This window comes from Centropristis striata, chromosome 17, assembly GCF_030273125.1.
Source record: "Centropristis striata isolate RG_2023a ecotype Rhode Island chromosome 17, C.striata_1.0, whole genome shotgun sequence".
NCBI lineage: Eukaryota > Metazoa > Chordata > Actinopteri > Perciformes > Serranidae > Centropristis > Centropristis striata.
The window spans coordinates 19,700,585-19,718,008 of NC_081533.1; the positions used below are offsets into that span (position 1 = coordinate 19,700,585).

Sequence of the window (17,424 nt, forward strand, 5' to 3'; positions counted from 1 at the left end):
CTTCCAGACTCTTCGGACACTAACACAAGACAACAATATCAAACCTAGAAATAATAATTGATGCTGCAATCAGTAACATTTGTACATACTGCAATAAAACATGCATTTAAATGAATTGTTATTCTTATTGTAAAAATAACAATTTAAAGAGGTAAAAAGAAAACACTGCTGAGCACAAAAAGACAAAAAATAACCCACCTTGGCTCACTCTCCTGAGTGTTAATTGGAAACATTTTTTTTTTAATCAGGTTCAAGACTTGAAACTCACCTATGTGCTAAACAAGCTAAGCTCCATTATCACCTTAAGTGACAAATAAGGTGCTAATGTTTGTTTGCGACCCAGCCCAATTAACTTACACTTCTTCGCACACGCCTGAGCTGTTGAGAATGTTACACATGCATAATAACTGAGTAGCTAACAGTATGTTTACACACCACAGGTGAGAACTGAAAAAAATGAAAATGCAGTTTACCGTTTTGTGCAGTAGAGTCCTTCAACATGCCAGAGTCAACATCAGTCACCGAGGCTGTCCCACGCCAGTAAGATGCAGTGAAAGGGAAGTACCATGGCTTAGGGATTCCATACTGGCCTGGGATCAAGCGTGGAGAACATTATTCACATTTTAATAACAGCTTGGCTTGAGGGAATATGGTACTTTACAGTGTATGTTTCCTCTTGACAGCCTGGCACAAATCCTTCTTTTAATTAGAGTCGATGAGAAAAGCATTGAGACTAGCCGGTTGGGATAGCTGCATTGGCTATTGCTCCAAGATGGGCTAGAGCAGCTATTCTCAACCTTGGGGTCCCGACCCCAATTGGGGTCGCCAGATGATTTCTGGGGGTCGCCAAATCATTTTGGAAGTCAGCTCTGTCTCCCCTGTGTTAAAGTGTTCATGTGTTAATGTGTTTTAGTCTTTTTGGTCATTCAATGTCTTTTTTTTTGTCATTTTGTGTCTTTTTTGTCATTTTGTGTCTTTTTTGTCATTTTGTGGGGGGTTTTAGTAATTTTGTGTCTTTTTTGTCTTTTTTTGGTAATTTCGGGTCTTTCTTTGGTAATTTTGTGTCTTTTTTGGTCATTTTGTGTCTTTTTGTTCAGTGAGCGGGGGTCGCGGATAACATGCATGTTAAATTGGGGGTCCCGACTCAAAAAGGTTGAGAACTGCTGGGCTAGAGGACGGAATCTCATGCAAGAGGAGTGAAGTAGAACACCAAATGCTTGCATCTCTATTTACATATGGCAGTGGTGGATTAACAAATAAAATAATACTAATTTAACTGCTTTAAAATTCATACCTGGGAAGACATTCTCAATGTACCAGGTCAACACCCAGTATAAAACGGCATCAAAGAGCATCATGATGATGGACACGATGAAGGTGTAGCGATCTCCCTCTTCTGGACTCTTGCTGATGTTGTGCCACTGAATGCCGATGCCTTGCTCCTCGTACTTGGCAAAGTTCTCACAGCCGTAGCCGAAAGCCACACATGACAATAAACTCTGGGAACGACAGATGTGAGAGTCAAAGCATTCAAGGTTAAAACAGGAGTCAGACATTTTGGGAAATTTGCTTTCACGCTGAGAGTTAAGTGAGAGTTCAAACAGACAGTTAGACAACAGACAAACAAGGGCGTTAAAGTGTTGCTCATTAAAGATTAATTTCACTAGGTGAAGACTAGTAAATACTTTTAAAATCATTTAATTAGAAATAAATTAAGTTGCAATGTTGGGAAGTGATAAATTAGATGTCAGAGGCATTTAGAGTTCTGATGGCCCAGGGAAAGAAACTGTTTTAAAGTCTGAATAATACAACATCAATACCACTGCAATAAGCAGCTGTTTCACGTGGTGCTGCTATCTACATATTGAACACTGACAGGAGAATGGTGTCAATCTTTCGGTAGGTGTTTCCCATAATGTCTTTCATGACCTATTAAGATTATTAAAAACCATTCAGGTAATTCAGGTACCTGATCTAACAAAGTTCACACACAACTGATCAATAAACCATTGTGGCAGACGGTGCAAAAATTTCCAACCAGGCATCAACCAGTTTATCTCATAAGAACCCAGAGCCAGTTATCCTTAAAGGACGTGTTCTATAAGTGGACCACATAGAACACATTTCTGATGTTTTAAAAAGAAGATCTGTGATGTGACATATATACGTTACAATGGGCGTATAGGTATTTATGTTTATGATATTTCTTATTTTAAAATAGAATAAAAACTAGACACATTTTCTGTTTACAGAGACACAAATTTGCCTTTTTCTTTTGTATCTCCATAACATATATCTAAATTTGGACTTTAATTTGTTCAACAAATTTGGTCAGAACAAGTTAAATGCAATACAGGAAACCCTATTAACGGATTAGAATTGTTAAATAGGTTTAAACTTAGCCTAGTAACAAAAAACAAGCTTTTTGAAAATTTTCTCTTTTCTGTTTCCAGTCACAGCCACATTTTGGAGAAGTCACTTCTTGTCAAAGCCACATGACCACCACACCAGGGTGTTGAGTATACATCGCTTAGGGACTTAATGAGTTAAGGTGAAGCATAAAGCTGAATATGGGGGATTTTTGAAGATTTAAAGATGTTTGTTACACGGGTGTCACCCTGGGTTCTTATGGGTTAATTGCTGTGTTGCCTGTATCTCTAAGGACTTGATTTTAGACAAGATCAAAGACTAAAATGTGTGTGCTGAAAACTAAGATTGGTTGGAGCTTTCATACAGTAGGAAATTGCAAATGATGCTTTGCCTGTGAGACATCATCTGCCATGGCCTATCACTCTGCGTTGCCATGTTGCCTGCCAGCTGTTTTATCACGCCTCATTTGCTCACAGCGTTTTCACTCCGGCAGAAGCAGCATTTGCTGAAGCTTCAGAGACGAACGATCATGGATACTGTCTACCCGATGTTACATTACCAGGCGTAGTATCTGGAAAGCCCGCAGTGACACCAAACCTGTAGCCTGGCTTCTGACACTGCTGGCAACTTCCTGCACTGCTCTCCTTTACTCATCAACTGACAAGCAATCAACAGTGTGTCAGTAGATGAGGGGTGACAGCAGGGCTACTGGGCATCCATCCTTGACCTCAGTTTGACCGGCTGACAAAACCACAGGAGCCACTTACTTGGCTTTTGAGGAAAGGGCATGAGTTGGGAAGCAAACAAAACAAGCCCCCTCTATTGAACACATGTCAACACTGCAGATTCTGCCACCATTCAGCTGGCTGCACACAAAGAGCATTGTTAGGAGGTGATCAGCGTTCCAGCTCTTTCTAGGAAGTCATTTTTCAGGACATTTTTGACAGCTACAGTTGGAGTAACGGACAGGATCACAACAGGGACAAATGCGTTTCTGTCTGGAAAAATGTCCTTTAAAAACTTTTTAGTCTTGCAATAAAATGTCAGAATACAAAGCCTCTCTATTCGCAGTGTTTCTCGGAATGAATTACATTTTGAAAAACCATAAAGTGAGGCATGAGCTGTAATACTCTTACCATTCATCAAATAGTCTATTGATGCAAAATATATACATATATACACACTTATCAAGTACTTTGATAAGCATATTTTTTAAGGAGAAATAGCGAAGATTTATTTGATTTAGCTCATCAAATGGGATGATTTGCAACTTAAGTATATTTAGGTATGGCGAGTTAGTCAAACAAATCGAGCATCTTGAAGAAATTATCACATTTTGATTACATTTTATAGAACAAATAATTCTGCAGTTAACTGAGGGGAATGATTTTGCATTTTGACAGCTGCTTGGTCAAGGCTGACACCAAAATAACTGCAATGTTCCCAGTTGGAGTCAGACTGGGGGTCTTTGTTGCATATCATTCCCCTTTTCTCCCCCTTGCTTCCTGTCTGCCTCTATGCTGTCTACTGATGAATAAATGGAGCATACACATATAAAGTATACTGTACATTAGGAGTGTCAAAGGAGTCACATTACTACAAAAAAAAAGTTTCAACACAAAACACATGCTCAAGTGAGCTGCCAGATGTTGCAAAAGCAAAGATCAATTAATTGATTTCAGCTAGGGAGAACCTGTGAAATGATTTTTGCAGGAATTACCATTTTTCTCAGGATTTTTCCAGGACTTTAAAAGATTAATTGAAAATACTTCAGCTTTTCCAGAACATTAAAGAAGTCTGTGCTCTCTTGTTTCCCCCTCATTAAAAACTGGAGGTAAAAGAGGGAGAAAATAGTTAAAGTACAGTAGATAGGGAGTTGGATTGTGTGTGTGTGTGTGTGTGTGTGTGTGTGTGTGTGTGTGCCCTGTCTTATACTGGCCCTCTGATACACTGCCGGTGGCACACGGCTGCAATCAAAAACTGTTCATATAAATTCAGGTGATCTTTTGAAATTCTGTTCCGATTAAAGACTTCATTATCAAGGACAATGTGGGGGAGAATTTGTATGCCTCGGCACGATGTAGTTTCATCCGAGTTGGGAGAGAGAGAAACCTCTGCACACACGCACACACACACACACACACACACAGACATCTCTGATAAAGTGTAAGGATGAACTGGATAGTGGTTTGGTCAGAGGAACATTGCTCATGCTAATTAGAGGGCTAGAGGGCTATCCATCTAGTTGAAGCAGGGGAGAAAAATCTCAGCGCCGGGGGAGGACCCAGCAATGGCACTTTGTGTAGAGATTAAATAAGGTTTGCAGTGCTTTATGTGTAAAATGCCTAGCTAACCTGCATGCAGTCTGTAAAGGGAAATGGACTGAAAAGTTTTTTAAGGGAAGAGAATTACACCATTTTCAAAGGACTTACTCAAAAACAGGTTTGCAGCTGGTATGTTGGCATTGTTTTCTTTGACAGAAGCTAGATTTATAAAGATAAAAAAGTTAATTCAGCTCGGTGCCATTGCGAGATATTATTGACTCCCACTGTTTCAATTTGACAAATAAGAACCATGACCTTGGACACCCGCACCTGATACTGCATTGTTGAAATTGACAAATAAGAAAACATGACCTGTTTGAAATTCTGGGAAGGTGCACTAGCACACACTGCAATGAAGATTCAAGATTTTGTGTGTCTTTGTCTGCAGAAAGGACAGCTTGAGGACAAATGATACCAGCACCGCCATAAAGGTCACGCAGAAAGGCTACACTGAAAGTTGAGCAATGGTGCACTATTTATCTTTAGAGGATAGGAGGAAAATCCCCGACTTCCTCACTGAGACTGTGTAGTTTCTTCTTTTATGTAAATGTTTCATGTCTCTGTCACTTAAGTATGTAAAGTTTGAACTAAGTTCTTCAGGTTTCTGCCAAAACAAGTCAAAATAAATGGGAACCAATGCATAGTTTAAACAATTCCTGAATGCTTTTGAGTTTAAATTTCAGACCTCACACCTCATTGTCAGTATATTTATGCAGGTAGGATAAAGGGGAAATCTCTTTCAGATGTTATTGACACTGGGGGTGAACTCACTTCCTTTCACAGCACCCAATCAGACTTGTGGCTATTTGGATTTAAAAGGAAGAAGATAAGGAATAAGGGACTGCAATTGCCAAAGTGTGATTATAGTGGTAAAAATGTAACCCAGAATTATAACTCAAAATACAGTCAGTGCTCATGTATAATAACAGCAGGGGGAGATATTAAAAACCATGTCAGAGCTAAAGACGGACTTACCACAACAACCTTGGCCTGGAAACCCATGACGTCCCTCCAGGCGTAGCAAAGGACGTGCGGCAGGTAGAGGACAAAGAAGATGAGGCCGCCGCACGCCGCTGCTAAGTTGGCCTTAGAGAAGAAGACGCTAATGAAGAAGCACTGAGTGATGGTGGACAGGCAGAACACCAGCAGGAAGACAAAGATTACTGAGGGGTCGCTGTATTGCAGCACCTTGCCATACTGTGTCAGAAGAGATAAATGAAAGATGGGGGAAAAAAAACAGAAATGTGAATTTGTTGTCAAGAGAACTGGGGAAAAAAAGCTTGAAATTTGGTATATTATCTTGCAGATTCAGAAAACATGATTAATAATGCTGATTATAACCACACAGTTGGCAGAGTAAAAGAGTTTTGAAAATATCTGGTGTATCAATATTTCTAATACAACGGATCATTTTTCCAGTTGACTGATATTCTATTACATAATCCGAAAGTCATTAAATATATCACTCTTTTACTTTGCCATCTTAAAGGAGGACCCATCTCTAATTTTAGTGAGCTACTCGTGAATCTATCCATTTTCTCACATTACTCCACGATGTCTTCTCTGAGCCAAATTCAAAGAGGCACTTGAACTGTTACGATAATGGTGCTATTGTAATGGATGCAATTATGATTAAAAACCTTATAGAAGACACTGTTACATAGAGCTGTATGAATGTTCATTATAGAATCTCTTCTACATTTGCACAGACTAAATGAACTCTCAAGTACAACTGTGCTAGCATCAAGTACAATTATCTCCTTTTAGTGCTTAGGTTTCTCTTCAGATTAACATCTTCATTATTTTAAACAAAGGTCTCATTACTCCATGATAGCCAAAACTCTCCAAAAGTAGCGTTGGGTCCTCCTTAAATCATTATTGAATCATTATTTAAATCACCTTCAATATAAGGGCAAGGAGCAGAGCGCTGATGGCCAGCGGCAGCCCACTGGACACAATCCAGCTCAACCAATAGATGGAACCTCTCAGGCCCATGATCCTCACTGTCTCCTTAAGCCTCGCCTCTTTCTCTGCCACGATGCCCTTAACGATCATGGCCACTGAGTAGATCCAGGCTAAAGTCATGTATAAGGGTAGGGAGCGTGCCAGAGACCGGAGGAACCTAAAGTGTGAATGAGCCCAGACCAGACAGGACAATGACCCAATTTACATCTGGTATAAACATATAATCTGTATTAAGATACCTTATCTCGACTTTTACCCTTATAGAGATGTTGATGAGAATTCCTGTTATTGGGAGTATGGCAGCATTATGATTGGATCTCAATGCCCAAATAAAGCTGAGGACACATGTTTGCCAGTTTATAACCACGATTCCCAGTTGAGCAAAGTCTGAACCAGTTTGCACTAGTCAGGGACAGTCGCCATGGCTAGTTGGCACAAAAAAACAAAAAAAGTGCTTAAGGGGAACAGGCCAGACCACAGTCAATCAAACATGTTTGAATTAGTTTGAACCAAATCTGGACACAATTGGCTAGTGTGAACTGATTACCGACCCAACTGCAAGCAGAACAATGCGTATCCATGGCAACGTGTCAATAAAGTTATATATAACGTTATATAGATAGAAAAGAGGACGTTTAGCGGTTTGGTCTAATAACTTTGACCCTTTCACTGTATTTTCACTTAATGACAGTTTATTTGAACGTTTTGTTCAGTAAAAATGTCATGTTGAGTGTTTGGTTGGACTAACAGACACTCCAAGGAGTCGCTGCTCAGTTTTCTGAGGTCAGAAAGATACATTTTGTTTTTGTTTTTTTGCTAGCCAAAACTAACATCCCAGTTAATGCTCCAGTTAATGCTAACATGAATTAGCAGCTGCTTCTCTCAGTCAGGTTGAGGTGTAGAGAGGCTGTAGTCAGTGATCAGATCCCTCTCCTCCTCCACAGTCCAATTATGGTCTGCTCCCCGTATCAGAAACAAGATGGCGACGCAAGATGGCGACGAGTATAACGCTGAACTCGAGGCTTCCAACGGGCCACAAACCAATGGGTGACGTCACGGTGACTACGTCCATTATTTATATACAGTCTATGCTGCAAACATGTGTTGCCAACAGCCAATGACAAAAAGAGGGCGGGACAAAGGAAATAGCGTCAGAAGACGACGGGAAGTAGCTGGAATATATTGACCAGAACCATTTTTTTTCAAATATACCTGTTTTCTTTCTAATGACCAGCAGAAGGTAACTGCAATAAGGGAGTCTGAATGTATAAAAGTTCATAAGAAAATGATTTTGCCTTGTATTGGGCATGGTAATCCCTTGTCAGTGTATCACTATAAGCCCCTTTCCCATGCACAGCACCTATCTATCATATAATATTGATTAGAACTTATATTATATAGTCTGAGTTATAACAGCTGACTGCATTTACACTTGGCTGAGATCTTATCATAAGCATCCTGATTGCAATGCATGCATTTACACCTTGATAATTGTTCTTTTTCTCTTTTTCCAGAGGAGATATTCAGAAACAGATTTCTTGTTAGTGACAAGAGTAACAGGGGGTAAGTAATGGGCACCTGACAGACTTCTCATTAATGTGATAATTAAAAAAAAAAAGCACAAGCACATGATTGTGCTGTTGAACATTATTACTGTTTAAGTTAAATACAGTATTGGAAGAAGCACTCAGGGAAAGGAAAACAGTGAAAGTAAACATTTAAAAATTTAAGATTGCTTTATAAATTTTACTTCAATAAAATATATTATTAGCATTAACGGAACATTTTCTTGAGTTATCAAAAGTAAAAATGCTAATTTTGCAAGCGAAATGGCCCATTTAATTTATACATCTACTGGTAAGCAGCATTTGAAATATAACAATATATGATATTTTATTCCAGTAACCAGCAACTATCGCTAAACTCTATAATGTAGTGTTGTGGAAATATTAAGTAGCATTTTTAAACAAAGTACTTCAACATCAGGCTTTAGTACTAACATACAGTAAATATATATTCTGCCACTATCCATTTCTAGATCAATAATGTTTAATTCTATCAATTTATTTCCGTCCTGTGTGCGTGAGTGATTGATGACATGTCAATAGCTGTCTCCTAACTGTGAAGGTGGCCTCTGACACAGTCATTTGCATTCTATTCTCAACGCTCAGTGTTGTTGTGCACAACAAATTAATCAAATTTTAATGAATGAGTGCAAACATGACAAAGCATTGGGAAGAAGGTCTCACGTTGTCAAAACAAGGACATAGTGTTTGGAAGAGGAAACGTGTATTGATCGTCATTGATCAGTGTTAGTTTTCACAAGAACAAACACCCTAATTCAACTGGTTTGAGACTGGAGTCAAATGTGGGGACAGTGCAAATATATCAGTCTGGATGCCAAATAATAAATGCATTAGCTCCTCCATAATGGAAGAGAAGACAAGTGTAAAATGACAGAGGACTCAGGTGCAGATGACAAAACTGGTTGTTGTCACACCTAATCCAGATACAGCCTTATGATAATTACCATTTGATTTGCTATTATTATTAATGTGCTGAAAATGGCTGTGAAATTATCATTTAGAATGGGCCTGTGATCTGAATACACATCGTGTTTGCAGTTGCTCCTCCAAGGCACTCAACTAACTCAATTTATTGTTATTAATGTTTACAAATTGTTGAGAGCTTGCAAACACATTAGGGCTGATGGGAAATTACATTTCACCCAGCTGTTCAAATATCAGATTTTATTTACCAGCCACATTTCCCAATTAAACTGCAAAAATTGATTAGGCCGATCTCAAATAACCATTCTTTTTTATTTCATTAACAATGCCTACAAAACAAGGAGTCGTTAAAGCAGACCGATAATAACGCTGCTATATCTGTCACCTGAGGCAAAGAGGGTGTCCCGTTTGTGATAACTGTGCACTGTGCATCTTCTCTCATCCATCCTAAGGAAGGATCGGCCCAGCAGATAAGCACCAAATCATTGATTCAACAGGGAAATCAGTAAATAAACAACTAAAAACATTCACAACCTACAAGATATAGGTAGAGATTTGCTAAATAAGAAACACAAACTGCACAAAACTAATGTTGGCCCCACTTTCTTTTGCCTCTTCTGGGAATAAAACTACCTCAATATTGCATTTTGTTCCAAAGTTTTTCCAGTGATTGATGATGTTCGACCCATTAGATGATTGTTCTTACAGTGCATTATACATCATGAGCGTGATGATGCTGAGATAGGCTTTGGTTGTCTTAACTATTGTTCTTTCATACTGTTCCCAGCTTTGTACATTATGCATGAGTTTAAAGGCTGCTGAATTTTTCCATTCGATAAATCTAAAACTCTGACAAGTAGCCTCGAGTTCAAGTTCTTCTGAGAGGGTTAACTTTTAAGTCAGCACAGAGAAAAAAAAAAATTATATATAACCTCAAAGTAAATTAATCAGAGTTTTGTACATTGAAAATGATAAACGTCAGGTCTGTAAAAGGTAGTTCGGTCCATACACTACAGCCCCTCTCTTAACTTTGGTGTTCTACTTTTCCTCCCACTTATGATTATTACCGCGCAAATTCAGTTTGACATAATGTAACATATTGCACAATGTCTCAGTGGCCAAGGATAATAAATTTCCATTGTAATCATGGAAATACACAGTACCAATCATTCTCTTCTCACGTTACATAACAGAAGCCTTCCTGATGTTTAAGGCGCAGACGAAAAGATGATGCAATTACAGGAAAGAGAGGGCGAACACTACTGGTGTGATTTTAATTTGATTAAATTGCCGTTTTGGTTGCATGCTCAATTAAATAGACCAAGGAAGCTGATCTGAAGAATCAGTGATAATGATTTGATTCTGTGCTCATTAATTGGTTATGATTAATAACAGTAAAAATACCAAAACACAAAGCACAAACAATTCTCTGACCGGAACAACCTGTGAGAGCATCACATTATTTGGTTGAATGCATTTGGTCGGATGCTTATTTTACTTGATCCCACTGCATTTGATGAGCTGTACTGTAATGTGTGCCATGTTAATCATTTTATTTTTAGCTGAAATTTTGGCCTAAAGGTATTGCTTAAAAGTAAACTATTTAATACACAAAGATGCAGCAACATTGAGGATGCTACAATTCATAAAACAAAGAAGCATTGATGAAAAAAATCACCTTTTTAAACAAAATAAGAAAACAAAATATCTTGGACTGAACAGCATTACACATACATGCTTTACATTCATATTGTATGCTTTGTGTTTTGATACTTTCCACTGAGTGAGACCGTTTCACTGACCTTAATCATTACACTTATGAGCGCACAGGGAACCGCGAGCAGAACAATGTTCTCTGTGAACGTCGCGGCCCACAGGGCGCCGTTTTGAATGCCAACAGCACGCAGCACTTCCTTTAGCCGGAGCTCCTTCTCCAGCACGAGGCCTTTGATGATCATGCACACTGTGTACATGAAGGCCAGCACCAGGAACATGGGGAGGATGCCTCCAATACTCGAGATGAAGCTGGTTGTAAAAAGAAAGCAATCAAAAAAGTCAGGACTGCACACTGACAATGAGAGGGTATATGGACAAGGTTGTATTCCATGTGGAGGCAAAACTGCCAGATGGTTGCAAATGTGCTTTAATCTGCTGCATACTCCCCACCTGTATATATGTATATATAGATGCTGGGTACTCAGTGGATAATATATATATTTTAAGGCATTTTTTTGATTGTATAATGAAGTGATATGTGCGTCATGAGATGTATGACTAATCAAAATGTTATTACGTGACTGTGATGACACACTGTGGGAGCAAAGACACTGGATACAACAGTTTTTTTGCCTGATTTTTTAATGTTTGTTCCAAAGAAATAATTTGCTGTATGAACTCACCTCTCTTCTTTACAATTGCACGTAAAACACATGATTTAGTAAACTTTTTGGTGATGTCCTGAAATAATAAATCAATAAATGGCTTAAGACACTAGGGTCTCTCTTATCGGAACATTAATTTGTAATGAATAAAGGAATCACATTTACTTATGAGGATTTGAAAACAACAACACAGAGGCTTAAGTCCAAACCAAGATGCCAAACCAAAAGGTACACTCCTTCTGTACTTACCTTTCACAATAAAAGCCCCTGACTTATATACACTGTGTACCAAAAAAGGAACCTCAGTGGAATAGAGGATGATGATCATTTTTTCCCCTGAAGAATGAGCTGCTTTGAAATCTATTTAAACCTTTAACAGATCAAGTGCACAACCATCGCAATAACAGCCGATATGAAGTTTTGTAACTGCTCTGGATCTGGCTGCTACAGCAGGAGAGTAAAAGCTCTACAGACCAAGGGACAAGTAATTGGTTATTCAATTGAATTCAATTTTGGTCTATTCTTGAGTATTTTAGTCTATTCTTGACAAAAAGAGGCTCACTTTTCTACATTGCATACTCTTTTTTTTAAAGGTTGCCTTTTACAATCTTAACCTGTACTTCGTCTAGCTAAGAAAAAGGAAATTAAAACTATTTTGTAGGCACTGAAAATGTTACCAGCATGACGGACAATCACCACAATCTAAGTTGTATTCATGGACTCGATGCCACTGAGACGTTTTTATTTTCACGCTGAGCTAACCTTCATAAACCTGGCGCATCAGCTCAGTCGAGCCATTTAGTGCAGCACCTCATGCCAGAGATGATGTATGATTTGATGCTGTTACAACACAATAAGGCGATATTAAACAGGCTTCATAATGCCACCAAAATGCCATGTCAATATCTTCTCCTCTGCCAATAGAACAAAGTGCTTCCTCTGCTTTATTAGACAGTGAAGGAGAGATATCAAATAGATTTTGACAAAGTATGGATTTCACATATCACTTATGCTTGCATTCCATAAATACTGCAGATATAATGCAAGCGAAGCACGGTTCAGCACAGATGAACGGATGAAGCACAAAGTGAATGTGCAGTAATTGGGAGAATGACGTTCTTCTTTTAAGATATTTATCAAAACAATTAGTCAAAGCACACGCCCAGCACATTTTCATGCAATTAATTTCTCCTTTAATTCCAGAATTGTGTTTTTTTTCTTTCTTTTTTTAAAATTGAATCCCTGCCAAGTGAAAACAGTTCACCCAAACATCTACTCTCCTTGATTGCTAGTTAGCCCAAAAGTGCTTTTTTGAGAAGGTGATTAAGTTGTTTTTTTTACTCTGATTTCTTTTCAAACCTTTCTAATATCCAACTGCGACAGCTTTCATTTAAGTGGATAACTTCAATTATAGCAAGTTAACAGGGACCAGGCATGTATGCAAAAGTCTTAGGCAGGAAAATAAGAATGCTTTCAAAAACAGAAAATGTAATAATTCATTTTTTAGCAATTAACAAAATGCAAAGTGAGTGAACAGAAGACAAAATCTAAATCAAAACAATATTTGGTGTGACCACCCTTTGTCTTCAAACCAGCATCAATTCCTCTTTTTTTTCCACACCTGCCTAAGACTTCTGCACAGTACTGTACATTCATTTTAAGTTTCACTCTATGCAAAATACTGTTCAGCATAGAGTTTTGTCAATAAATATGATGATGAAAGTATCGGACAGTCATGCAAACACAACAAAGAGATTAAGTTAGTTCCACTGAGAGGAAGAGGAGAGGCTTAGAGGAAGTTCAGTTATATGAGAACTTGAATGAGAGGGAGACAGACTTGTTTTCGAGGACACTTCCCCTGTCCCTCGTGGGATGGATCACTTTCAAACGAGGCCTTGATAAGCAGCAAGAAAGGATTGGATGACACAGAGTTTCTTAAAGTTCAGACGCAGAGCGACTAAAACCTCAATCTTTTATAAGATTACATAAATAAAATTGCCTCTTTAAGCGTGAAAAGCTTGAAATCAATACATTTTAACAAATAAAGCTAATTCATAAATTAGCACCTCAACTTAGAAGGTAAGCAGCCTCAAGTTGCAAAGGCATCAAATTGAATACTAATTGTGGTATTATCTGCTCATGATTCTACCCTAACATCTCTGTAACAGCTGACAGCCCGTGTGAGTTAACTCCTTCTGTGACTTGGAGCACTGGAGGGGGAGAGATCAGTCATGCACACCGTGTCTGACACTGACAACCTTGCCACCAGATGCTCTTGAATTATACATTCGCTGATCGATCAAGGGTGCTTAAGTAATAGAACTCCCGGCAGGTCTGTGTTACGGGGCTCCACTTACATTGGCAGCCTGACCTAAATTTAGAGAAGCTGGAAGACTGATTTCTCAGTAAATCGAGAGATAGTAGAGCACAGCTTCCCCAGAGGTTGGCGTCCTATGCTTAAAAAAAAAAAAAAAAAGGAAAAAGAGGGAAAAAAAAGGCTTCCCGTCTCATTTTGAGCAAATATACCGTTGAGTTCCTTGGCTGGCTAGGAATGAGCAATTTATTGAAGGGAACAGACTTTATTATTCAATGTGGATCATCTCATTGCTGGTACAAATTATTGCTTAAGGAAAAATGTGCCTGCAGTTATGGCATAAAGAGTTCTTAGGAGCCCATGTGTCGTAACAGCAAGATCACATCTATAAAACGAAGTGAGAAACAGCATTTTAAAGATTATGATGTGGTTTTAAAATTCATATCTCAGCCACACATTTAGGGAGAAAAACGGTAAAAAGTGTTACCCATTCATAGTGACATATTGCGTCCATTAGTCGTTGTGGAATACTTTGTGAATTATTCTATACATATTAACCCTTAATAGGACACCCATTGAAATACCTGGGTCTGATAACAGACCCGGGGGAGGGGGGTAATATTTTGAGAAAAAAGTTCACAAGAATGCACAGATTTCAGATTATTTTTTGCGCAGATTTGCCACTTTAAATTTCTTAAATCTGCATCTTTTTTTCTTGTAGATTTGCCACTTTCATCTAGTAAATTTGCAACTTTTTTGTCGAAACATTACCCCCATTTTGGATATCCGCTGAAGTTACCAAATACGGTTCTTTGCCCTATAAAAGGGTTAATAAACTGATATTAACAAATTGAGAGCATTATTTGTTCATATCAAAGTGGAAGCAAGAAAGTTTTGTCTTACTTTTAGCAGGCAGTTTAACATGCATTTGATTTGTTTTACAAAAGTACTGTTTCTAAGATTAAGCCTAGGAAAATATGTTTTACTTGAAACCGCAAAATATCAGCTCAAGTTTAAAAATATGAATGCAGCAATTGGAAAACAAAACAAAGAATGTCTTTGAAAAGCTTCAGTCAAATTATTCTATAATGCCCTTTTAATTGCAAAGGGAAAATATTGTCAAGACAATAAAGGGTTTCCCTTATATTTATTTAGTAGCAGAGCTATGTACATAGCTTTCAAAATAAGAGCACATGGATGTGTTAACAGAATCCACCACAGAATTTACAAGAAGACTGTCAAAACATGATGCCTGAAATAAAACACAGAAAACCCCTTATTCTCCTTTACAATAATTCAGTAAAATATGCAATGATTCAGATCAGTGCATATGATGGAATAGTGGTATTAGAATGTTTGAGAGGCCACCAAATTTGGGCTTTTACTGCAATTTTTTTCTACAGGTTAGTATGCCGCAGGACCCCCTAGTTGGTTCTGGTCACCCCATCATAGTCTCATTAAACCCTGTATGAAAACAATGGTTCTAAAGCTTGTTTTGCAGTCAGGTGTAATTTTTTAATACTTTATTTACATGCGCACACCATCCAGGGGACGAATAATTCTTTACCCCTGCTGCTGAAAAAAGTCCTAGAGGAAACAGCAATATTTTAAACTAAATTATAAATGCACCAGAACTTGTGTTTGGATGGTATGAACACTGCAGCATCTGCCACTGGGCCTCTGTTTGATGCTTTTAAATGCCAGGTCGTGAAAAATGTCAAACAGGATCAAACGAATGAATAAACAAACTCATTAATGCGCACAAAGCTTCAGCGGCATATTCAGGCTTTGCCTTGTGACCATTTAGCAACCATTTAGCATATAAAACATACAGTACCTGGGCATTGTGGTATCATTCAAAATTGTTCAAATAAATCAATACACTGCGTATACTGTACTTGTCCTCATTATTCTCCTTTATAAGCTAGGTTGAACTGTATTGAATAGCTTTAATTACACTACATTATATGCCCCTTTTTCACCGTGGCTACAAAGAGGTCTTTCAAGACTTGGGGATTCATAGAGGGAATAATTTCTGATGTTATTAGAACAGCATGTCACTTTTACACAGAGCACAGGCCCTATAAACATGAAACAAAACATCAACAGCTGATTTTTGCTTGTTATAAGCTTCAGATGTCCAAAACATGCTCAACCATTAGCCCACTCTCAGTACTGATATCGCTTGTATGAGGTTAATTAGCTACCGTAAATGGGCAAAAGCAGATTTCTCTCACATCTTTCAGTTCAGTAGTCGTCACACCCCTACAGCCCTGTTATTTACTGCTGAAAGCTGCCTTAGATCTCACATCAAGCCGACGTGAATGTGAAAGGTTCTACTGACGGGGAGTACAGAACAAGAGATGCCTCTGATTCAGCACAAGGCAACGGCACAGAGGCTGCTGATAAAGGGCCAGTGAGCGTGCTATGAGGCCCTGCAAGGGTCAAGCTTTATCCTGCAACGTAATCTCAGGCCAATGTGAATACGAAGACAGCGGAAGCTAACACAGTTTGATTATCTCAATTTCCAAATGCCATCGGGGTCTACTGTGGTCAGAGCGGCCCAGATTGCTGGTAGTTCATCAGGTGCATTACAGTCAATACAATACAGGGAAAAAGAGGGACACAAAAAAGATATTATTTCACATGCAGGTCTGACATTATTACACTGCAAAAAAAGAAAAGTTGGGTGAACTCAAAATTTCAAGGCAACAAACTTCGATAAAATTTTAAGTTGGACAATTAAACTTAATATTTTAAGTTTTGTTTTTGAGTTTGCTCAACTCTGAATTCAGATTTTTGAACTTATAATTTTACATATAGTATTAACTTTTAATCCTTCTGCAATGTGCTGAATTGGCACGATTGTAATGCTGCTAATATCAACTACTGTTGCGACCACAATTTTGAGTTAGCATTGATACGCTAAAGGCTACTCTTGTAGCTGTAACAAGCAGCGCTGCTAGCATCAGTTAGCCGCTAGCTTTCGCTAATGAATGTGAACCCCAACTTAAAGACATAAGTAACAACAACTCACCAACTTGTTTTTGAGCAGACAACTGGCTTCCTTTGTTGTGCTAATTTACATAATTGCCCTAAATGTCAATCATTTATATTTCCAAGTTTTACCAACTTAAATCACCGTTTTAGGCAAAAAATACAAGTTGCAGTGTAGTGTTGATGAGTGATGAAGTCAGTGCAGATAATACTGCAACGTAAAGTTTATCAGTAAAGTAGAGATATTTTTTTATGATATTGAAAGGAAAAGAAATGATAAAAAGAAAGTGATGATTCGGTCTTCTCACAGAAACCAATAGTGTCGTTGGCAAACATTTCCTGAGGCTCTGTCAAAGTATTTTATGAATTGAACATGATGTACTCAAGCATAAACAGTAAAACTATTGTAAGTATTGCATTTAACCTCCAATTTCCAATTTTGCAAAATCACACATACATTATTTTATATACTTTGTATATACTTTATATATATAAGGACATTTCCTTTTCATTGATTGTATCTACAAATATAATATTAATCTCAAATTTCCCAGAACATTGGC

The 17,424-nt window shown here is 38.1% G+C and overlaps 1 protein-coding gene across 1 annotated transcript in view; it reads right to left on the reverse strand.

Moving 5' to 3' along the window:
- The window catches only part of LOC131989445 (phospholipid-transporting ATPase ABCA1-like), a 218,859-nt gene that overhangs the window by 116,682 nt on the left and 84,753 nt on the right, over positions 1–17,424 (reverse strand). The window contains exons 18-21 of the mRNA XM_059354665.1: positions 6,594–6,816; positions 5,670–5,891; positions 1,295–1,499; positions 474–590 (exon numbers count right to left, since the gene is read on the reverse strand). Coding sequence (XP_059210648.1) covers positions 474–590; positions 1,295–1,499; positions 5,670–5,891; positions 6,594–6,816 — 767 coding nt within the window. The remainder of the gene's footprint in view (positions 1–473; positions 591–1,294; positions 1,500–5,669; positions 5,892–6,593; positions 6,817–17,424) is intronic.